The following is a 25,004-nucleotide window of genomic DNA, read 5'->3' as shown; positions in this document are numbered from 1 at the left end:
TTATTAATCGATGTGGAAGATTTCATCAGTGTGAGCTCTCAAGTGTTTTGTTCCATAAGTCTCCAACTAATTCTCTGGAACTACATGGACCTCATTCAATATTATGTAGGTTAAGAAACGAACAAAGTCCAATAAGCAGAAACAGTGATTTGTTTTGCAAATACCGAAAATAATTGGAACCATAAAGATTTTGATAGAATTATTGGAAACAAAATCAGTCCATATATCATGATGCTGAATATATATATGAAAAAGAAAAGTAAACAAAGTTAGCCCTGTTCTTTTATTTGAATCGCAGAGGTTCATTTGAGCGACTTACAAATAACATGCTCCCCTGCTTTCTACACCACTTTTGACATATAACTGTCACTTGTGTTGTTACGAAACAGTCGGAGTTTTAAGCAGTTTTTTTAGCGATTTTCATGACGCCAGCGACCTTTAGAAATTATCTAGCCGGAATCGCTGGTTTGGGTTTCAGCGATATTTTACTGGGAAAAAAATTATGAAGGAGAAAGACTGAATTTTTTCGTCGCTCAAATGAGTCGCAGCGACTCGGAAAAGAACATGGCCAAAGTAGAAAGGAAAAATAAGCAAAGAAAGCTCCAAAAGCCTACACAGGAGGCTTCTCAATCCGGAAAGATTGCTCAGTAAGCATTATAAGAGCTGCATGATAACCGGGCCTTGTGGCCTAGTGGTAAAAGGGTCACAGCTGTGACTTCCGCCACCAGGGTTCGAGGCACGGCCACTGGCAGGTTTACATAGGGGAATTGCCAGCCTCGTGGGATTAGTCCGTGGGCCTAGGAAGTCTTTGGGAGACCCGCGGTTATTCAAAAAAAAAAAAAAAAAAAAAAGAGCTGCATGCCTCTCTCGATCCCACTTGTTCTTCCTATGTTGCTCCGCCATATTTGCTAATGTTTTTTCTTACAAGCATGAGCTGCAACTTGGGGCTGCTCTTACCGTTCTCCATATCGAAACAACAATTGCCATTTCACTGAACAATTTAATCAATTTCATCTTCTAACTAATTATCAACAAGCTCATTTCTCAATATCTCTCTGTAATCAAAACTCGCACCAGCAAAAAGATAGGAAACCGCAAAGAACATGTGCAGTTTGAAGGTTCCAATGAACAATTTCTTGGCAAGTAAGCATAATATCTGGAGAATCAAAGCTTCGGGCAATTGACTGATCCTGTCTGCATCCACAACAACGTCTGTTTTGCTTTCAAAAGCCAAAATAAAACAACAACAAAAGATAAGTTGGTTTTGAGTTTTGGATCTATACATTTACGAAACCCTAAAACATACGGAGAAAACTAACCATCGTGTCATTGAGATGTTAAATCACTTATGCCGCATTAATTAACTTTGTTATATACTGTTGGATGGGTTTATCAAAATTGAACAAACCAATCATATTCTGCAAAATTCCAATTGATCAATCCGGTCACGATAAACCGGACAATAAATTCCTCGGTTTGTTTCACCTTCACTAGCATTTTTTTCTTTTTTTTTTGGTAATCACTAGCATTTTTTTCTTTACGTACTTAAAACGTTTTAATTACCACAACTTAAGAAAAAAAAGATACCATCACCTTCTCCTCGGCCGTTCATCCTCCAAAACCCTAACTTCAGCCGTCATCCTCCAGAGTAAAGAAGTAAACGTTATCTGTCATCAGAAGCAATACACATAATTCTCCAATGAAAACGATGGTTAGTTTCTTTGTTTGTTTTAGGATTTTATAAAAGCTCCAAAACTGAAAACAAACTCATTTTAATTTTCTTGTTGTTTCATTTTGTCTTTTGACAGAGGAGTGATAGTGAAATTATGAACAATCGAAGTGTTGTTACTGATAAGATTAGTCAGTTGCCTGAAGCTTTGATTCTACAGATATTATGCTTACTTCCTACAAAAGTTGCCATAACCACGAGTGTTTTGTCCAAAAAATGGCAGTCTCATTGGAAAATGATGCCTAAACTCAAGTTTGATTCTTTCCTTCGTAGACTTGACCTAGAGAATGTTTGCAAGTCTTTGCTTTCACATAAGGCTCCGGTTCTACAGAGTTTTGGTCTCAAAGTTCGTTTAGATGGACGTAATAATGCAGTGGATATTGGAATCTTGATTGGAATTGCAATGACTCGCAATTTGCGTAAGTTGGTACTAGAAGTTTACTTTCACAGAGGGTCATTTGCATTTCCTAGAAGCTTGTATAACTGTGAAACACTAGAGACTTTGAAACTCATCCTTAATGTTGTTATGGATGTCCCTTCTTCGGTTTCTCTGAAATCCCTTAGAACTCTGCATCTTCTAGCTGTGGACTTCAAAGACGATGAATCCGTTATTAACCTTTTATCTGGCTGTCCTAATCTTCAAGATTTGGTAATGCGTAGAAATTCAAGTAGTAGTGTGAAAACTTTCACTATTGTAGTGCCATCTTTACAGAAACTAGCAATTCATAATGGCAGTGGTAGACAACAACATTGGGGCTATGTGATAAATACTCCTTCTTTGAAATACTTGAAGCTTGAAGGGTCTAAGGCTTTTGAGTCTTTTATGATTGAGAACGTACCGGAGCTTATGGAGGTACATATTACCGATGTCTCTGAGATAATCGACGAGAAACTTCTGGTATTTCTCACTTCGGTTAAACGTCTTTCCTTGGCTTTAACACCCACGGTGTTTACGTTTCCTACCGGTATCATCTTCAACCAGTTAGTATATTTGGAGGTATATACAAATAAAAAAGAATGGTGGAAACTACTTCCCCTCGTGCTCCATAGTTCTCCTAAACTGCAAGTCCTCAAGCTCATCGATGTAAGCGATACTTCTTGATATATTATCTATAACATACATTGTGTTTTTCTGAATGTTTGTTGTTTGTCTCAGGACATAGATTGGATGAACTTTGTTGAGGCTAGTGGAGAATGGAATCAACCAAAGAATGTTCCAGAATGTTTGTTGTTTCATCTTGAGACATTCATGTGGGAAGGCTACAAATGGAAACGAGAAGAGGAGGTAGAAGTGGCGAAATACATTTTAAAGAACACGAACCGTTTGAAGAAAGCTATGTTCTCCCTAAAATGTATCAGTTCTGAAGAGAGGCTTGTAGTGGTTAAAGATTTGAAAAATGTTGTCAGGGCTACAACAAATTCATGCCAGTTTCAATTCATATGAATCATTATCTTAGGAGGGTCTCTCTTTCGATAGGTAACGTTCACTGTGCTTTTATTTCTGCATGTTTCTTGGGATTTATCTGTTACAAATGTTGAGATTCGATATATTGTCTCAGAATGATACATCCAGATAACAAGAGTAGCTAGACTCACTACCAGTGTGTTGTATCGGTCATTTAAAAAAAAAAAAAAAGAAGCAAGACTCTAGACACTGAAACCAAACACTTTCTTAGACTCTGTACTTTTAAACCGACCACCCGAACTGAAACCCGGCCTGAGAACCTAATGTTGTTGTGCCTCCTCATCTTCCTCTTCAAGCCAATATGTCTCCATAATTTTTACAGCCTTCTCATAGATCTCATTGTTGTCATGGTTCTGAAGTTCCTCCATATTTTCTAGCCCTCCTGCATCATCAATCAGCTGCGCGTAATAGTTCATGTTCCCTGTATTACACAAATTCTTCTCTGCCTCTCCCACCTTCAAGATGTTTTCCAATGCTTCAAGGCAGACAATTATTTGGATCTGGACATAACAAAAGATCGCATAACGGTTTTATGCATCCTTGCTCCACAAGGTACTTGATTTGATCATGAGAACCTAAAGTAACATTTGAAATTGCTCATGCTGCTTCTTTCTTAAAGTCAAATTCAGCATATTGAAGCAGATTGACCAAGGTAGAAATCGAATTATCCTCTGTTACCTTCTGGATCTGTTCTTTTGTTCCTGCAGTGATGTTCGAAATCGTCCAACAAGCTTCCTTCTTTATATTTTTCTTATAGTTTTGATTTAGAAGGTTGGAAAAACATGGTAAAGCACCACTATCGATCACACACTGCGTTTGTAGATCATTTCCAGTAACTATATTTCCAACGGTGCGAAGAGCAGGAATTAATTACCACAGATATAGAAGGATGGAGGAGAAGTTCAACAAGTCTTGGTACAACATCGGCCACATTCAAGAACATAATCACGGCATCGCGGGCAATGTTTGTTAGAGAAACTTTAGAGAATTGGCAACTTAAGATTTTTGCAGCTCATGCTCGTAATGAAAAAGGAGTAGCAAATCTGGCAGAGCAACATAAGAAGAACAAGTGGGATCGAGAAAGGCATGCAGCTTTTATAATGCTTATGGATAAATTGATCAACACAATTTTAATATGTATAGACTGCTTTATTCTGATGTTTATTATAGGCCACACCAATTAATAACAAGAATCAAAGTTTATAACTTGTAGAACAAGTAAACCATGGGATATAGAACACAAACTGACGACACAATCCTGAAGTAAGACTTGTTTTAGATGGACACACTGTTTGGAATTCCCCTGCCGGTGACTCCACCTTCACTGGTCGGAAACAATAAAGTGTACGGCATCTTAACCAAACCAGTCCTGTTCTTGAGAGTCTCATCGTCGTTCCTCTCATCAATGTTCTTCTCAATCTCCTTTACTTTCTCACCAAACTTCGCGAACGCCTCCAACGCCTCTTTCTCGGCCGCCCATTCTTTAGAATCTCTCTGTCCCAAATACACTTCATCGCTCGAATGTGTAGAGAGAATCTCAATTAGAGATATCCCTAGAAGCGTTTGAAGCTGAGCTGTGATTGTCTTCAAAAACACTTTGTCCGGATTCTTCTCAAGTTCTTCAAACTCTGGAGTGTTTTCCTTTGGCATGAACTGACGGCTTATGGTTGGTCTGTTCGGGAGGTACCCGGCAACTGGATATTGTCCGAAGTTAACGGCCGCGTGAAGAGCAGAAGCCACCCAAATAATTATGGTGCATGACTCCACAAGTTCTTCACGGGTTTGCATTTTAGGCCACCAAGGTTCTGACTTTTTGTCTCCGTGACCTTCCTCGCGCACCTCCTTCCACCAGGCTTGGAGCTCGGTGTCGCTTTGGATATCCTCCTCTGTCTTGTAGTACAAGGAAATGTAGTCTCGGACCCAAGATTCAATAGCATACCAAACCTCAAGTCCATCCACAGCGAAAGGATAGTCTTTTATCCTCAGTCGTAATCCATGTGGTGCTTCTGGATCCTCAACGGCCATTCCTCTGCAAATCGAAAAGCCGTAACAACAGCAGATTATAGTTTACCTCTTTGTGTTCTCTTCTAATTGCATCATCAAGCAAAGTAGAATATTGAAAGATTTGAGTAAATATGCATTACCTCTTTTTAAGTTCTGCTGGCAACGCTTGGTCAGGGAAGGTCCAGTGGTTCTTGTAGATGAAAGATGACATCTCCATGGCATATTTAGAAGGGAACACAGTGGTCTCAAAGATACCACCACCATTGATGAGGATTTGCCTAGCAAGCGCATTGATATTCATCGTATCACGGAAATGAGGTTCAAGGAGCTTAAAGACCGGGTGAAGAACACTCAGCTGTCTGTTCGCGGCAATCACAAAAGGTTCAATCGATGCGTGTGTTTGCGTCCTGAAAAAACCAAAACTTTAACTTTAGATCATGTAAATAGAACAGTTTTTCCGCAGCTTAAGCATTAAGTATCCATTACCAGTGGCTAATAAGCTGATGATTTCCAGAGTCATTTACACCCACAAAAGCCTTTGCCAACTGCCATAGCGAGTCGTAGACGCCTTCACCAGGCGTATATACTTCACTCACTGCTCCAAATTTGTCTCCATTAGGATGAGGCAAGCTCAGCTCTATCACCAATGGCTTCAAGGTCCCATCATCTTTCAGGAACAGAAGTGTCCTACTTGCATAAGTCTTGGTCGGGGTAGTGTTTATACGTCCCAAGTATGGCATCAGTGTGTCATGGTGGTCTAATATGAACAACCTCTCCTTCTCCAGAGCCTAAAACAGCAAAAGAAAATTAGTTTCAAATTGACTTCGGTATTAGATTACCGCTCTATTCGATTGAAGTTCTTACCTCTTCAACAGTGAGTCCATCTAAGTTGTGTTCTATGTGGCTTTTAGTGATCGTACTGTTCTGGTTACCGTATGATTCGCTGTCAAGCTTGCTCTTTGGAGGAAACTCCTGCAAGATAACAGACCATAACCTGTAAAACAGCAAAAACAGCAGAACAACTTAAGAGAACCAATGTTCGTTATCGACGGAGTTCATCGATTTTCCACCTGAAGAAGTTGAATAACAACAGGGTTAAGTCCAGCCAACATTTCTCTAGCAAATTCCTCATCAGTTCTCCATGCAGTTTTGTCCTCTAGAAAACCAAAAAAATCAAGATTAGTTCGATCGAAAACGTTAGTTGTACCATAGGAAATAAGTTGTTACTATCACTAATCAAGAATATGTAATGTATTCACCTTTGATGACCTGAGGCACTGGAAACTTAAGGAATTTCTGGCCGTCTGTTCTGAATATCTCTTTTAACATCTCAAGCGGTATATTCTTAACGATACTATCAATCAAAGCTTGGTTTGGTAGATCGATTCCTTCTTCATAGATCTTAAGAACATCTTCAAAAGAATCAAACTCTTTAGGAGTGTCGTCGAAGACAGCCTCAAGCGCAGGCTGGATAAACTGAGCAATTGCTTTCAGAGCATAAGCAAGGAAATCAGACATCTTCAAGTGTCCAAATCTCTCATCTCGTGGAACATATATATCTAGGCTCGATGTGATCGGTAACCTGCTCTCGGTTTGAGGATCTTCTTTAGTCGGTTTCCTCCCGGTTCTTCCCCTTCTTGGGTAAGGATACTCTTGTGTCCCTCCAAGTACAGGTCGTGGGTTCTTTGGTGGGACGCCTAAATCATTGTAGTAAGCATAGTCATATACTCTGTCCCATTCCTTGAGCTCTCCTTCGCCGGTTCCTCTCAAACTCACTAGCTCTTCTTCTCTATACTTGAGTAGCGTCGCTGGTGTTTCATGTGGAAGATAAGTCTGAAACAGAAGTAAACAACATCATATAAAAAAAACATCTTTAGACTAATATTAGTCGAGAAGCGTTTAGTTACCTTGTTGGAGAAGAAAACTCGGTCTTTAGTGTAGTGTTTAGCAGGGTAAATCCAAGAATTACAGATGTAATGGACTCTGCCATGGCCTGGAACGTCTTCAAGTGTAAGACTTCTGAGAAGAAACTCGCTGAAATGGCTGTTTTTGATCAAGAATGCTCCAGGGTAACCGAAATTGCTCTCGTAATCGAACGTGACCTTGAAGGCCGATTCGCCTGCGGTTAACGATGTGATTGTGGTGATCCAATCCTCCAAGTGAGCAGCCTTCCCTAGTTTGCCTTTAGAACCGTTTTCTGAATAACAAAATACATAAATTATTACAAGTTGTAGTGACTCTATAAAAGGAAAGGAAAAAAAAACTTTTTTTTTTAGGGAAAAAACTTTCTAATTTAGTTTTTCATTGATGAAAAAGAATATTTGGCCATATCAAACTATTGAATATATAAAACAGATACATTTTTTTTTTTTTTAACAGATACATTTTTTTTGTTGTTAAAATCTATTTTCTGAAACTATTATGGAATCTACTATTACAAAAATTATAACCGAATGTGAATATGGTTCCAAAAATTAAAATGGAATATAAAGTTTTGTTAAAGATGAAGGAATATATTCATATAAAATTAAAAAAGTCGAGTGTAACATCAAAATACTCCGAAAATAAAAAAAGATTCTCTTTAGGGGAGAGTACACTCTGTTTTCACTGGAGGGAGAGAGAGTAAAACAGAGCATTTTTAAGCTTTTAAGACTACTTAGTTTTTGCTTTTATCAATAGCATCTTATTTACGAAAAAAATAAGTAAATTTTTTCCACAAAACATAACACATTAATTAGACAAAAATGAGATTGAAACCTGAGATTTTAAAAATAAAACAACATTTACTTATGTGGAACTGTAGAAGATTCAAAAGTTGACGATGTTCTTTTTTCTTCGATTTGTGTTTCAAATTTTCCTTTTAATTTAACAAATTCAAAATTAATCTAAACGGTAAATAATCTAAAACAAATTGAAATAATTAGCATTGCAGAGACACAAGAAAGAACAACAAAAATTCCATATTGTTATATTGATAGTTATATATACATACAACTTTTTTTCTGACAACACATCTAAAATTTTAATATGTATTTTGACACTAAAAAATTCACTATCTGACTTAACATTAATTAAAAAATAGAGGGTAAACATGAAAATTTCCTTTATAAATAAAAAATTTTAAAGAGAAAGGTAATTATCAGTTGGTATGACAAAAAGAATATTTGATTTATCATCTTTTACAGAGAGAATAAATGTTTTTTTTGGCCTTTTGAGAGAGAAGAAAAAAAAAAAGCAAAAATTATTCCAACCTTTCTTGCTGAAGAAGTTTCCACCCATCAAAACATACAAATTAAGAATAATTATTTTCAATTTTTACACATCAAATACAATATATTCAAAAATTAGTCTCATAGTTCCTTTAACAAAAAAGTAAAAGTAAAAAAAAAAGAAGTGCCATTCTAGTTTCATTAATTACGATCGCAATAAATGTTATGAGATTTGGATATACGCAGTGGAGAAAAAAAGACAAAATAGAAAATAACAAAAATATTGATAATCGTGAACTTAATTAAAACAACTACTATAGTATATGTTTATTTTCTTATTTAGTGGGAAGAAAGAAAAAAAAAAAACTCGATAACGCAAAAGAAAAGTAAACAAATAAAAAAAAACAAACGAAGAAGACAAAATTGAAATATAAAAATTTCAAAAAGTTGAGATTTTTTTTACCAGAATCAGTAACATCAGAGCTAATGAGACGAAGAGTGATTTTGTTTCCAAGAAATTCATGAAGACGATCGAGAAACGAAGCGTTGAAATCGTTGAAATCGAGGACGTTCTTCTTCATCAGAACCACCGTTCCTTTCACCTTCTTCGTCTCATTTCCACCGCCGGTGAGCAGATCCACAAGTTCTCCGATCATATTTTGATGATTTTACTCTTCTCTCTCTAATTTAATGTCTAATTTTCTCTCACTGAGTTTTTATGAATGGTGTGGTGATTGAAGTCGGTTTGAGGTATTTATAGAGGAAAAAAGTGTTGTCTTTTCAATTTTTTAGAGTAAAATTTGGAGAAGAGAGTTTTTTTTTGGTTTAGTTGTTTAAAGTTGAATCCGACTTAATTGATTTTTTTTTTAAATGAATAAATGATTATGTTTTAATATGTGAATAGAAAACTTATAACTTTCATATACCTTAAATATATACTTTTTATTATTATTATTGTTTTCATCTATAAACTATATATGCAAACTACCTGCCGGTTTGAATTATGTTACGGAAGTTTTGCATTTATAGGATATTGTAGACTAGTTGTTAGCGAGTTCAACAGTTTTAAACATAAACTTTGAAAAATAGTTTAAATATTGTGGAGTTTTCGCTAGTGCTTTCTTTTCGTTTTCTGCTTGTTGTTGTGTTGTAGTTTTTGGTGGTTTCTGTAGTTTTCGGTCAATCCTTTTTTTTTTGTTTCTTTGTAATTTCTGACAAAATTTGCGAAAATGGTATAAATACTTAACATTGATACCAAACAAAAACAAAATTTGGGAAATAGATATAATTTAAGTAGAATTAAAATTCAAATATTTATTTCAAATAAAACATAAACTCTTAAATTTAAAGTCTTATACAATACATTATGAAACGTTCCAAAATTTCTCTGACGCTCAAGAGTAATTTAAGAGGAGTACCAACCGTATGGGATGATACGCGTAAACTCTTAAATTTAAAGTCTTTGGGTGATGTTCTATAATATGTACTACTATTATCTCTTTTTGATGTCTTCGAATAGGTACCGTTGATCGCTTTTGGTAACGTTTAGTGTGATATCTTATAAGAGGTTATTTCAACCGAGTTCCCATATCGGGTAATACCCGAAACATAAAATGGTAAGAGACCATCAACTTATTGCAAGAGCCATAGTGGAGTATGTTCGCCGCACTAGCTCTCCTACAACAAGGAAACATAGCATGCACGATCGAGAGGGTTAGACTGGTGTAATGAAGTCTTTCGTGTTCATTGTCCATACATTCAAAGACTTTTTCCTTTTGTTTCCAATTTGTTTGAAAATGGATGAAGAAAGACCATATATTGGGTAGACAAAAGACCGCGTACACATTCATAGGATTGACCAAAAAACTTACTATATACGTAAATCCGAAAACGACTCTTTTAATTATGTAATGTATCATTGCCAAAAAAATGGAGAATAATTTATGATTGAACCGAGACTGTAAATATGGTTGAATACAATTGTCATGAATCATGATCCAGCCAGCTGTAATTGTTAATAAATGTGACCTTAAATTGTTGATTGATCGGATGGTGACAATTGTATTTCTACCGTTGCTTTAATAGACCCATTCATGTTTATTTACCAACTTTTTTTTATTGAGAATAAATTTGATAGAACTATCAACTATCTATCTATACTTTTATTATTTGCTTTAGACTATTTCAAATCTTTAATTCTTTGCATTAGTGCATACCAATTTTTACAAAACAATTTTTTTTTAATGCAGAAAACGATATATGCATTGTTATTTTGTAATTGGCCAAAAAAGATTTGTGATTTGTTCTAAATAGGGACGAACTATAGGAGATGGAATATATGTGAATTTATAGTAAAACTTTTACATAAAATATTTTTTTAAATGAAACAAAACCTTATAGTATAAAAAAATATACAATAATATTAGAAATATGATATAAAAAAAAATCCTTATGTGGATCACCATCATCAAATTTGCCAAGGCTATCTTGGCAGCCGCTGTTGCATTACTCTTCAGCGTTCTAATTTATGCCCTGGTCAAAATGCAAATATCATCAAGGTGTCACAACTCTTTTTCTTCTCATTCATCGTGTGAATCTTGAAACTAATACATTCTTAATCTTCATGTAATTTAATCAACAAGTAGCAATATAAGATAAGACGTAGAAGAAAATGCAGCATATATATGTCATGGGTGGAACCAAGACCGTATTTGTGACCTTTGCTAGCCAGAATAGACTACAAGGAAATAATATAAATTAATTGAAATAAAATAAATATAAACTAATTAGAATTAAAAAAAAAATTACATTGAAATAAATTATGTCAATTTCTGCCTGCGACAAACCCAAACTGCAAGCGGATAATAGTTGTGGCACCCATTCGAAAAGTTTCATCGAGACTTCAAGATGAATATGGTCAATGTCATTTTCGAATTCTCTTTAAACGTCATTTGGGAGAAATTTCGCGGTCTCATTTCGATGTTTGATCAAATGGTTATTGTAAATTTTTATAGTTGAAGTTCAAAATTATTGAGGATATATGGACCGGTTAACTTCGGTTAATACGGGTTTAGTGAGTTTGGTTTAATACTCTAATTAATCATGTGTATATAAGCTTAAGTGTGTTTACATTTTTGGTTACAAGTTGGTTGTAACAGTACTATGAGCTAATAAGAAAAGTTTGTTACATTTCTTCAATCTCTTTCTCCGATCTTGAACTTCCGGTACACCGGACTTTATTATGGTACACCGGAGTTTATTATAAAATTGAACAGTTTTTGTTGGAGGTACGTTTTCCTATTTTCAACAATTGGCTAGCCGAAAAATGACACGTGAAATTAACGTGACCAAAGCACGTGGAATCAACGGTAGTCTATGTGTATACCTAATGGTGATTGGCGTGACCAGGTCAACTAAACATATCAGAAAAATTGTACATATAAACCGTTTCTTTTCAATTAATAAACCCTCGTATTTAGCTAATTAAGTACTCCCTCCTTATCATAAAGAATAATTTTTGAAGTTTTATTTTTGTATCAAAAAGATTGATTTTCTGTAAATTTTTATTAATTAATGTTAATAAATTGTGAATTTTAAGAATCATTAATTGAGAATTTTAAAATTTGATGAATTACTATTGGTTGATAGCTATAAAAAATAGTTTGATATGACTAAATAGTGCATTTATAACTAAACATTAAATATATTTCTTAATTAGTGTAAAAATTCTATAAAATCATTTTTTTGATACAGAATGAGTATTATTTATAATGATCAGTTTGAACATGCAAATAAAACGGTTTAAAAATAAAATAACAAATTTCAAGAGAAAGTAAAATTTTTAATTTAGATATTTTATTAAGTTAAATAAAATATGTTTACTAAAGGAAGAATCAAATGAACGAACATATTTTATTAAATTTAGGTACTGCAAATCATCTAATCTCTTATGGTTATAGTTAATAGACACGTACAGCCACAACTGTCGTTGGTGGATAATGAAAGTGTTATATTATCTACAGTTGTATTGAAAATGAAATCCCTGAAAAATATTTTGGCAATGTTGTATAAGTAATCGCTAATTTACAACCTATATTAACCTATCTGTGATGCAGATCCAATCATACCATTATAAATGTTTTCTATATTTTATCATTACGCGAATATGTACTAAAAATTACTTCTAAGTAATTATTTATATTAAATCAAGCAATCTATTTTATTCACATAGAAATTCTTGAAAGTTTTTCTAGCAGCATATATCTTCCCAAATCTAAGAGACTAACTGTTATAATACAATGCTACATGTTTTTTTATTAGTCCGCGGGCCTGAGACTAAACGGTTGATATACCATCACACGTCGTAAATTATCTCTACCAAAAGAGGCTGAATGGACCAAAAACTTAATGGAACCAACTCTTTATAGTTTATACCAACTACAGTAAAACCTCTATAAATTAATAATATTGGAACCATGATAATTTATTAATTTATAGTGATATTAATTTATCTATAAATTAATTTATAGTGTTAATTAATATTTATTAATTTATAGAGAGTTTTTTTTTTAATTTTTAAAAATATGAGAAAAAATAATTTGATCTAAAGAAAAGACTAAAACTAATGCTTTAGATGCTATAACTTTGGTAATTTTAGATTTGAATATTTAATATTTAGAAGAAAGACAATTTTTTAAAACAATAATAACCAAGATTATAGATATATTCACATATATAAAAAATGAGAAATTGTTAAAAATACCCCTTTTGGTGTGCCATTTTTCAAAAATTGTCTTTTTTAGATGTCCATTTTCAAAAATACCTTTTTTTAAATCTGAAATTTTTATAAAGTCTTATTAGGTTTATAAGGTACTTATGGATTGTAACTACTACTTGAAGACTCGATCCACGTATTTATAAGGTTTTATAAGGTGTTTTTAAAGGTTTTACAAGTTATTTTAAAGGATTTTTAAGGTTTTTCAAAGGTTTTACAAGATATTTTAAAGGTTTTTTAAAGGTATTTAAAATGCATTTATAAGGTATTTATAAAGTATTTATAAGATTTTAGATACATAGAAATGTAGTTTGTGTATGTTTTAATAATATAACATACATATTTGGATACGTCTTATATTTTTAAGAGCATTTTTTTTAAGGTTTTAAAAAAGGAGTATTTTTGAAAAGTAGCATTGAAAAAGTGGCATTTTTGCAAAAGCTCCTAAAAAAATATGTAACATAGTGACTTCAACTGTTGTATTTGAACGGCCTATACGATTATTCAAATAAAATTATACTTATTTAAATTTTGAAAACTTACATAAGTTAGCTATTTTATGAATAGAAATTCATTTTTAAAAACTACTAAAAATATATTATCTTTATATATATATATATATATGTATATGTAAATTCACATGATTATTAATTTACGATATTATTGGGACCATATTTTGCTGTTAAACCTCTATAAATTAATACTCGATAAATTAATAAACACGATAAAATAATAAATTTTGCTGGTCCCAAGTCGGGCCAGTGTAAAAATTAACTAAATTCAATAAGATAATAAGATAATAATTTTTTTCAAATCCCTATGTAAAAATATGGTCCCAATAATATCATAAATTAATAATCATGTGAATTTACATATACATATATATATATATATATATATATATATATATATATATAAAGATAATATATTTTTAGTAGTTTTTAAAAATGAATTTCTATTCATAAAATAGCTAACTTATGTAAGTTTTCAAAATTTAAATAAGTATAATTTTATTTGAATAATCGTATAGGCCGTTCAAATACAACAGTTGAAGTCACTATGTTACATATTTTTTTAGGGGCTTTTGCAAAAATGCCACTTTTTCAATGCTACTTTTCAAAAATACCCCTTTTTTAAAACCTTAAAAAAAATGCTCTTAAAAATATAAGACTTATCCAAATATGTATGTTATATTATTAAAACATACACAAACTACATTTCTATGTATCTAAAATCTTATAAATACTTTATAAATACCTTATAAATGCATTTTAAATACCTTTAAAAACCTTTAAAATATCTTGTAAAACTTTTGAAAAACCTTAAAAATCCTTTAAAATAACTTGTAAAACCTTTAAAAACACCTTATAAAACCTTATAAATACGTGGATCGAGTCTTCAAGTAGTAGTTACAATCCATAAGTACCTTATAAACCTAATAAGACTTTATAAAAATTTCAGATTTAAAAAAGGGTATTTTTGAAAATGGACATCTAAAAAAGACATTTTTGAAAAGGGGCACACCAAAAGGGGTATTTTTTAACAATTTCTCATTTTTTTATATATGTGAATATATCTATAATCTTGGTTATTATTGTTTTAAAAAATTGTCTTTCTTCTAAATATTAAATATTCAAATCTAAAATTACCAAAGTTATAGCATCTAAAGCATTAGTTTTAGTCTTTTATTTAGATCAAATTATTTTTTCTCATATTTTTAAAAATTAAAAAAACTCTCTATAAATTAATAAATATTAATTTATAGATAAATTAATATCACTATAAATTAATAAATTATCATGGTCCCAATATTATTAATTTATAGAGGTTTTACTGTACATTTTTTTTTGTTTCAATAGAATCTACCTAAGTTCACTCCTTCGTCATGACGCATCACATTCACATACACGTAAGAGTTATTATTATACTATAAAATCGATAAGAGAAACCCTAACTAGTGAAACACCATGTTACGATTTAATAACTTGTAACTCAACTTGATCTCAAGATCCTTTAGCTCAAAGCTTCACACAAAACTAATTGTTCAAAGATTCAAAGATAGAGATCGAAGAAGACGACACAAACAAATTGTTTACCCAGTTCGAATCACCGATATGATGACTCTACGTCTGGGGCTGGATTCAATCCAGCAATCCACTATATGAATCAAGTGTTATCCTCAAGCTCAAAACCAGAGCTCAAGAATCGATTACAAGAGAAAGAGATTGAGAAATTTTTTTGTTCCAAAAGAAAGACGAAGAAGAAGACTATTTATAGTCATCACCAACAACCGACTTAGTCAAAACCCCCTTGAACAAGCAGAGTCTTCTAATCCCATTGCAATTCTGATTTCTCCCTTCTTTAACCAATGCCAAACCGACATTTAACCAACCCCTTAACCAGCTAAACCAAGTCGACATCAGGCTTAACCAGAAGAGTTGGATCACACCTTCACATTCTCCACCTTGATACAATTCTTCTCCATCATAGTAGACTGCTATACTTGGACTTAACCTCCAGCAACACAAGCTTAAAAGCTTATTCCCATTTGATCAGCTTCATAACCTCCAAAGCTGATTCAAAACTTCTAACAGGTATACACTTGGTTAACATATCTGCAGGATTCATCGAAGTATGAATCTTGAATTCTTCAATATTACCCTCTTCCTTGATTTCACTCAGAAATGATCTTTTCAATGCCATGTGCTTTGTCCTTTCGTGAAACACACTGTTCTTGGACAAACATATTGCAGACTGAGAGTCACACCAAACTTGAGCGTTATCCTGCACAAAACCAAGATCACCAAGTAACCCTTTTACCCATATAGCTTCCTTTACTGCTTCAGTCAAAGCTATAAATTCTGCTTCAGTTGATGACAAAGCCACTACTGGTTGTAGACAAGACTTCCAACTGACTGTATTTCCACCAACATTGAATACATATCCACTAGTTGACCTTTTTCTATCCAAATCACCACCATGATCTGAATCACAGTACCCAACAACACTTAGATCCTTTCCTTTGGTATACACTAAACTCAGATCTTGTGACCGTTTTATGTACCTTAGCAGCCATTTTACTGCTTGCCAATGAATAGATCCTGGTCTACTCATGAATCGACTGACCAATCCTATCCCATAAGCAAGATCTGGCCGTGTGCCTATCATTGCATACATCATACTTCCAACAGCACTTGAATAGGGAGTCTTCCCTGTATCTATACACTCTGAATCATCCTGTATAGAAGACAACTTAAAATGAGTACCAATAGGAGTAAGTACACCCTTGCAATCACTCATATTAAACCTCTTGAGTATCTTAGTCAAATACCCTGCTTGAGATAAACATAGAACCCCATTTACTCGGTCTCTCGAAATTTCTATTCCAAGTATCTTGCTTGCAGCTCCCATGTCTTTCATCTCAAATTCACTACTGAGTCTCTTTTTAACCTTGTTGATCTCTGACATACTTTTTGCTGCAATCAACATGTCATCCACATATAGCAACAAATAAACATATTCTTCATCGTTTACTGATTTTACATACACACACTGATCATGGGCACTTCTAGCAAACTTTTCATCAGTCATGAACCTGTCAAATCTCTTGTTCCACTGACGTGGTGCCTGCTTTAAACCGTACAATGATTTCTTCAGGAGACATACCTTGTCTTCATTTCCAACTGACACAACACCTTCAGGCTGTTCCATATACAGCTCTTCCTCCAAATCTCCATGCAAGAAGCTGTTTTAACATCCATTTGTTCAAGCTCTAAGTCTTTATTCACCACCACTGACATTAGAACCCTGATAGAAGTATGTTTCACTACAGGGGCAAATATCTCTTGATAGTCGATTCCTTCTTTCTGTGTGAATCCTCTTGCAACCAACCTTGCTTTATGTCTCTTAGATTCAACACCAGGTATGCCAGGTTTAATTTTGAATAACCACCTGCAACCTATTACTTTCCTGTCTTTTGGCCTGTCTACCAAAATCCATGTTCCATTCTTGATTAAAGAATCCATTTCTTCTCCTATAGCTCCATTCCATAGAACCCAATCTTTGTCCTTCTGAGCATCATGAAGACATTGTGGTTCTTCTTCCACATTCAGTATCTCACATGTCATTAATGCAAATGCAAATTGAGTATAGTCCTTCATTTTAACCGGAGCTACAATTTTCCTTCGAGGTCTGTCTCTTGCAAGCTGGTAGTTTGTCAGACCAACTCTTGCAGGTGACTGAACTATTTCAGTGTCACCTGGTTCTTCATTAGACTCATCATCACTGATCTCTTCTTGTTCAGTGATTACTCCACCTTGCTTAGAACTCACCTGTTCTTTGACCAATTCTGTAATATCCTCAGAATTTGGAGTTATTGTCTTAGAGTCATTCTTTTCAGCCTCACTTATTTTTCCTTTTAAGTCTTTGTAGACTGTATCTTCTTGGAATACTACATTCCTACTGATGACACACTTCTCTTCATTCAGCAACCAAATCTTGTATCCTTTGGTGCCTGCAGGATAGCCTAAGAAAACTCCTTTCAATGCTCTAGGCTTTAATTTCCCCTGATCATGATGAACAAATGCTATAGATCCGAATCTCTTCAAGTGTTTGTATCCAGGCTTCTTGTTTAGCCACAGCTCTTCAGGGACATTATGATCAATTGCTGATGCAGGAGACCTATTGATGATATAGGCTGCAGTAGCAGCTGCTTCAGCCCAGAAACTTTCATCTAAGCCAGACTCATTCAATAAGCATCTCACTTTCTCCATGATAGTACGATTCATTCTTTCAGCAACACCATTCTGTTGTGGTGTATAAGTGCATGTCCTATGCCTTTCAATACCATGGGTTTTGCAATAACTGTCAAATCTAGTATTACAAAATTCTAACCCATTATCTGTTCTCAAACACTTAACCTTTCTATCCACCTGATTCTCTACCAGTTCTTTCCATTCACAAAACTTCTCAAATGTTTCATCCTTAGTCTTGAGGAAGTATAACCAGACTTTTCTAGTCTTATCATCTATAATAGAGAGAAAGTATTGTTTACCTGATAAGGAGGGAGACACGTTTGACGATCCCCATAGATCTGCATGAATATAACTCAGAGCATCTACAGCATCATGCTTTCCCACATTGAAGCTTAGTCTTTTAGACTTTCCCATTACACAATGTTCACAGAAATCTAGTTCCTTGATTTCTTTACCATTCAACAGACCCTTACCAGCAAGAACTTTCAGGTTGTTCAGGCTCATGTGACCTAACCTGCGATGCCACAGAGCAGTTTTGCTCTTTAAATCCACAGCAGTACAACTTTCTGTCATTATTGTCTCACCATCAAGGATATACAATCCATTCATCAACTTTCCACATAGTGCCGTAATCTGATTCTTGAAGTACCTGACTTTACCTGCTCCACCTTGATGTTGGTACCCCAACTTGTCAAGTGTTCCTGTGGAGATTAGATTCCTTCTTAGATTAGGCACATACTTGACATTATTCAATACCTTGATGGATCCTCCGTGAGTATTGATTCTGATGGAACCTTGTCCCTGTGATTCTACTGAGTGATCATCTCCAAGTAATATAGTTGTGGATCCATTCTCTTGAAAATTACAGAACCAGTCTCTTCTAGACGTCATGTGTGATGTACACCCTGAGTCAAGAACCCATAGATCCTTAACCAGCTGATCATTCACACTTAGTGCTTCAGAGAATACCAGTTTCTCTGTGATGACCCCAGCTTCACCCTGTTCCTCACTTTCCATCTTCTTCTTTCTGGCAAAACAATCCTTTTTAACATGGCCCTCTTTCTTGCAGAACCAGCATGTAAGCCTAGTTTTGGAGTTTGACCTGCTCCTACCTCTGCCTTGTCCATTCTTCTGATTGTTCCTCACTTGTTGCCTACCTCTCTCTGTAGTATACAAGACTGTTGAAGGGCTTCTCTCAAGTTCTTGCAACTCATCCAGCTCTCTTTCCAACGATTTAGCAGAGGAGATAACATCTTGCAGTGACAATGCTTTATTCCCATACTTCAAAGTATGCTTCAACTGCGAGTACCTAGATGACAAACCATTCAAGAATAGAATTGCACGAACTTCTTCACCTACCACAATCTCTAGACTGCTTAATTCAGCAACAATCTTCAAGAATTCGTTCACATTCTCATTAATGGTCTTTGAATCACTCATCTTGAATGAGTAAAACTTAAGCTGTACATAGATCCGATTAGGAAGGGAGGTTTCCATGTATAGCTTGTTCAATGTCTCCCACATCTCAGCTGAAGTCTTACAGTGATCAATTTTTCTCAACACCGCATCACCTACATGAGCAATTATTCTATTCATCGCTTGTTCCGATTTCTCAATCTTGTCAAGATCTGGAACTTCCTTTGTTTGTGATGATTCCGTGACACCGTCACCCTCCTCAACCTTCTTTCCTTCAGCTTTAGTAAGAGGAATTGTCTTCGTCAATGAGAAATCATCAACGATACCTTTAAGCCCAGCTAAACCCAGATGAGCTTTCATCCTCGTCTTCCATAGCGAGAAATCAGAGTTCTCGTTAAAGACCTGAAACGAAGCCTTCATGATCGTAGTCGTACCTGCGTCGTTCGCCATAACCCTCAAGAACCTAGGGCTCTGATACCAATCTGTTACGATTTAATAACTTGTAACTCAACTTGATCTCAAGATCCTTTAGCTCAAAGCTTCACACAAAACTAATTGTTCAAAGATTCAAAGATAGAGATCGAAGAAGACGACACAAACAAATTGTTTACCCAGTTCGAATCACCGATATGATGACTCTACGTCTGGGGCTGGATTCAATCCAGCAATCCACTATATGAAGCAAGTGTTATCCTCAAGCTCAAAACCAGAGCTCAAGAATCGATTACAAGAGAAAGAGATTGAGAAATTTTTTGTTCCAAAAGAAAGACGAAGAAGAAGACTATTTATAGTCATCACCAACAACCGACTTAGTCAAAACCCTCTTGAACAAGCAGAGTCTTCTAATCCCATTGCAATTCTGATTTCTCCCTTCTTTAACCAATGCCAAACCGACATTTAACCAACCCCTTAACCAGCTAAACCAAGTCGACATCAGGCTTAACCAGAAGAGTTGGATCACACCTTCACACACCATTAACAAAAACAAAGCCCTTAAGTAAACATAACTAAACAAAGCCATTAGTATTTCTCAAATCATCATAGTCTCTTAATCGCTGCAAAATTTGTGGCATATAAAACAAAAGCCTTTCTTGAAATTATATTTACAAAAGGCCTTCCATATGCATGCTAAATATTAGATGGTGATTTATCTCATAAGATCTTTAGTTATTCGCAAGAATCGCAACCATATTTGATTCACCCAGTTACTAATATTAATGGAATTAATTGGATTGATGTCGTCATTGTCTTGTTTGATTATTTATATGGTTACGTGTGTCCACGTGCATATTATAATAACATTTCTTCTTCTTATTCACATTGATGATAGTTGATAATATAGACTCCATGCTGCGTTATTCATCATATAGGAGTAAAGATAAGTGACATCATTTCGATAAATAAAACATCGAAAAATCGGCTGTAATAATTTTTTAACAACATTTGAGTTACAAAGTAAAGACAAGTCTTTTTTACAACATTTGATACATTTTTTTTTTTTGGACAAAGAAATGGCGTGATATATATTTTCACTGAAAGGAAGGTGATTTAATTTCTATGGATTGTGATATATATATATATATATATATATATATATATATATATATATAAATATTCGAAATAGTGTGCCTGGGTTTAATCTTTGAAATATTACAGGTATCATTGTCTCTAATCCATTTCTTAAAGATTAAGTATTTTATTAGCAGCAATAACTCTGGAAAAACGTGTTTTAAGAGAGAGAGTAATTCACCGAACTAACGCAAACGAAATAAATTAGGGGTCCAATTTTCCAACGACACTGTGATGAAATGTATAACGAATTCATTAAAAGCTACCAACAAAAAATGGTTAGGACAGAATGTCGTTTTATTTGGAATGGACAGATGATGGCTGGTGACAAAGAAACATTTAATGGACCTAATGTCGTTTTATTTGGAATGGATAGATGTTTAGCCTTTACAAAGAACACGGGTGTAACTGCTAATGTCTTATTATTGTAATATATTCACACAATAAGAGATATATTCGTTTGGATTAGCAATCCTTGTCACAACTGTACATTTTTTTTTTGATTTAACAGTTACCAATTATAGTAAGATCTAGTTAGCATTACTCAAAAAACAAAACCTATATTTTTATTTTTTTTGTACTGATGTTTTTTTACCGCTTATTCGTATTTCTTCTAACTACTATGATATTCGTTTACTGTTTTTTTTTCTACTAAATTTTTTTTAACGTTTTGGGTTTGGATTATAACCCCATACAGCTACAATATGAGGTGTATCGCTTTAATAGTCACCAATCACAAAAAGATATCAAAAGCGTTATTAAAATTTTTATTCTTAGTTTTTTTGTACAGCTTTCATGTACCACCGTTTTATACAGCTTAGCATTATTCCGTAAACACTTACCGCTCCAACTAATATCTAAAAAATATGTATAACTTTGTGTTACCAATCGGACCCTTTATGTCACAAATTAATCGAACTAACTACTTTTATATCGTGACCAATCAATAAAATTGTAAGGTAAACACAGCACAAAAAGATAGTGGTAAAACACATTTACAACGATCGGACCCCACATATTCGGGGTTACTAAAAATTTAATAAGAAATTCTTACGTAAGTTTTATTATGAAAAAAAGTTATGGGTCTGAAGATAAGATTCAAATCGATACATTTATGGTAATGACCTTGACAAGATTACAATCAAGATCAAAAGTCACGGATAGGTGAAAGCTGCACCAAACATTAATATTTTTTTCCTTAGCCTATAAACTTAAACTATAGACTTTTTCAAGTTATGGGACGATGAGATTGACACAACACAACACATGCTAATTAAGATTATTTCGGTGCGGCTGCTACCACTTGATTAATAGAAGAAACGTTCACGTTACACACTTCTACCGCATAAGATTTTCTTCTTAAAACTATCTTTTAGATGTTTCGTGGGGATTTGGTTTAAACAATCATTCTTATTTATTTTAGTAAATTATCCGCTTTATTACTTTCTATAGATTGGTCAAGGTATATATATATGATAGTTGTAATAGAAATATCCTTATTTTTACCTCGGACTCGTATCTCGACGTTTGCAAAGTGTATTTTTAAAAACAAATTGGTGTATTGTCGTGTCCAAAATATACGTTAACATGTAAAGATTCCATATTTTAAATAGTAAACATGCATGACCCATAATTTGTTTACTATACTGTTGAGCCGGCCTATTTTACATTTAGAATCCTTGTAAAGAAAGGTTGACCAATTCATAACATAGGAATTTGTCTAAATTAATTAGCGTTTCTCCGTTATGGGGTTCTCATTTCATTGCTGATTACATAATTACGTATTAAAATTTTGGATTATGGGATAAAGTCACGAAACACTTTGGAATCGTTTAATCAGCCTTAAAGATAGACATTGACACTTTATTCAGCCTTAAAGATAGACATTGACACTTGACACTTTTGAAAATTTTTATGGAACAAATATTCCTTCCGTATCAAAAAATGATTTTTGAAGTTTTATTTTTATATCAAAAAGATTAATTTTCTGTAGTATATTTAATGTATTTTTATTTTCAAGATCAATTGATTGGAGTAATGGGATAAAAAGCAGCATGAAATAAATTTTTTTAAAAGATATAACACAAAAGTAATTAATAAATATACATCATTTATTATTTTCTTAATGTCAAAGAACTTGGAAAATCATTCTTTGTAGTCGAGGGAGTATATATTTAATTGAATTCTGATTATCTTATTATTTTCTTGTTTACTTTTTGTGTGTGGCGGTTTTCCATTTCTGACAACTGAAAGTGATCGATAACTACAATACTTAATCAATTAATAAAAAATATACAGTATGGAAGTTTTAATTTGATAATAGTTTAATATAATAATTGAGGTATTTAAAATGTGTGGTTGTTAGTTCCCCTTTTTAAAATACATACTCCCTCCGTCCCACAAAGATGAATTTTTTTGAAAATAAATTTGTCCCACAAAAATTGAAGTTTTGTGTTTTCAATGTCAAATTTAAAACAGTTTCCCTATTTTACACTTATTAAACAACAATAAATAATATACTCTTTAAAATATGTTAAAAAGTTAAAAGGTTAAAATTGTCATTATACATTATTTCTTAAAGAATGTGAAATTTCTAAAAAATCTATCTTTGTGGGACGGAGGGAGTATCAGAAAGTATAAAACATACTATAAACATTTGTCAGATTTAAATAAAACTGTGATTAGCATTAATCATTGCATAATAATTAGAACTATATATTAATATGTTCTTGCCACAAATCATATATAATATATATATAACATATTAAAATCACAAACAATAACTATGATATTGTACAGATTAATATTACTCTCAACTAAGGGTCTGACTGGTTTAAACGCAGCGGTTACGGTTGCGGTTGCGGGAGTTTGCGGAAGCGGGCGGTTGCGGTTTCAAGCGTTACCAAGCGTTTTGAACGACTGGTTTAGCGTCTGAAAATGGATGCGTTTGCGGGAGTTTTATGACTGGTAAATCAGCGGTTGCGGTAGCAGTTAAATAAAAAAATGACAAAAAAAATAAAAAATATTACAAAAAAAGAAATAAAAATACTAATATATTATTATGATAATATTAGAAAAATTGAACATGCTTAATAATTAAAACCATAAATAAAGTACTAAATAGTTATTCAAAAATAAAGAAATTTTGTAATAAGATAGTATTTTATACTGGGTTAACACCAAAAATTGCATCAAGTAATGAGGCAAACTATAAATAACGTTGAATTCAATCAAAAAGCAAGTGATTTTCTATTCGAGAAAATAAATCGAAACATATATTCAATCAAAAAGCAAAGCAATACATAATGAAAAGAAAAAAAAGATGCTAAGAAAAATATTCAAAGAGTTACACATGAGGTGATGAATGAATAAAATAATATATGATACTTACGTTTGGTTCTTGATTTTCATCAGTTTGGGTGGAAGACATTGAGAAAATAAAATTTTAGAATATTGATTAGAGTTTATGATGAGAACGTGATACAAAGATGAAAGATACATATAGGATAAATATATTTTATAATAATTATAAGTAAAGGTTTGTTTTTTTTTTTTTTTTTTTTTTTTTTTTTTTTTTTTAAATCCAACCGCTACCGTCCGCAACCGCAAACGCTTGCGGGAAAGAGCTTTTGAAATTCAGCGATTTCGAGCGGTTTGAAGCGGTATGGAGCGGTTTCTATGATTGGTACCAACCGCTAACAACCGCAACCGACCGCTAGCAACCGCTAGGAGGGTGCTAGCGGAAGAACCAATCAAGCCCTAAGAGATTCTTTTGATTTAGAATCTATAATTACAAAGAAAAAAATAGATATCGTTATAATTTTTTAAATACTTTACTTAATTTAAAACTGTAGGTTGTGATAATTCAAAATTCAGCCGGCTTAATTATTTTGTTCTTATGGTTTGCTAATTAAGCTGGTTTGGAATGGCTGAATTTGACTTGTGAATGTGGGTTGGTTGCAGAATAAGACCAAGACCAAGCGGAAAACTATATGATATTGAAGTCGTTATAAGCTCAAGTCGAGAAGAGACTACATATTTTCTTCGTATAGATGTTCCTTCATGCTTTTGGAAATGTTTTACA

At 33.5% G+C, this 25,004-nt stretch overlaps 2 protein-coding genes and 1 pseudogene across 2 annotated transcripts; 1 reads left to right on the top strand and 2 right to left on the bottom strand.

Annotated features, from left to right (window-relative positions):
- Positions 1–1,596: 1,596 nt before the first annotated feature.
- On the top strand, positions 1,597–3,174 carry LOC9327997 (putative FBD-associated F-box protein At1g55030). The gene is made up of 3 exons (XM_002894575.2): positions 1,597–1,711; positions 1,809–2,813; positions 2,886–3,174. The coding sequence occupies exons 1-3, from the start codon at positions 1,700–1,702 to the stop codon at positions 3,171–3,173; spliced, it is 1,305 nt and encodes a 434-aa protein (XP_002894621.2). The 5' UTR covers positions 1,597–1,699; the 3' UTR covers position 3,174.
- A 280-nt stretch (positions 3,175–3,454) lies between these two features.
- Positions 3,455–4,233, bottom strand: LOC110224490 (annotated as a pseudogene).
- Positions 4,234–4,313: 80 nt separating this feature from the next.
- LOC9327996 (linoleate 9S-lipoxygenase 1) lies at positions 4,314–9,153 on the bottom strand. The gene is made up of 8 exons (XM_021012490.1): positions 8,871–9,153; positions 7,106–7,395; positions 6,458–7,031; positions 6,269–6,354; positions 6,063–6,170; positions 5,685–5,986; positions 5,339–5,605; positions 4,314–5,223 (listed from the first exon to the last, which is right to left on the bottom strand). Exons 1-8 carry the CDS (start codon positions 9,061–9,063, stop codon positions 4,470–4,472), a joined length of 2,574 nt encoding a protein of 857 aa, XP_020868149.1. The 5' UTR covers positions 9,064–9,153; the 3' UTR covers positions 4,314–4,469.
- Between the last annotated feature and the right edge of the window lie 15,851 nt (positions 9,154–25,004).

Source organism: Arabidopsis lyrata, assembly GCF_000004255.2.
Source record: "Arabidopsis lyrata subsp. lyrata unplaced genomic scaffold ARALYscaffold_1, whole genome shotgun sequence".
Classification (NCBI taxonomy): domain Eukaryota; kingdom Viridiplantae; phylum Streptophyta; class Magnoliopsida; order Brassicales; family Brassicaceae; genus Arabidopsis; species Arabidopsis lyrata.
The sequence above is the reverse complement of the archived record's forward strand: the minus strand, read 5'-3'. Positions and strand labels throughout refer to the sequence as shown.

Coding starts and splice junctions, on each gene's coding strand:
- LOC9327997 (XM_002894575.2), top strand. Junction 2,814..2,885: donor AAGTCCTCAAGCTCATCGAT/GTAAGCGATACT, acceptor TGTTTGTCTCAG/GACATAGATTGGATGAACTT.
- LOC9327996 (XM_021012490.1), bottom strand. CDS start 9,063: ATGATCGGAGAACTTGTGGATCTGCTCACCGGCGGTGGAAATGAGACG. Junction 6,355..6,457: donor AGTGCCTCAGGTCATCAAAG/GTGAATACATTA, acceptor TTGGTTTTCTAG/AGGACAAAACTGCATGGAGA. Junction 5,606..5,684: donor CATCAGCTTATTAGCCACTG/GTAATGGATACT, acceptor TGGTTTTTTCAG/GACGCAAACACACGCATCGA.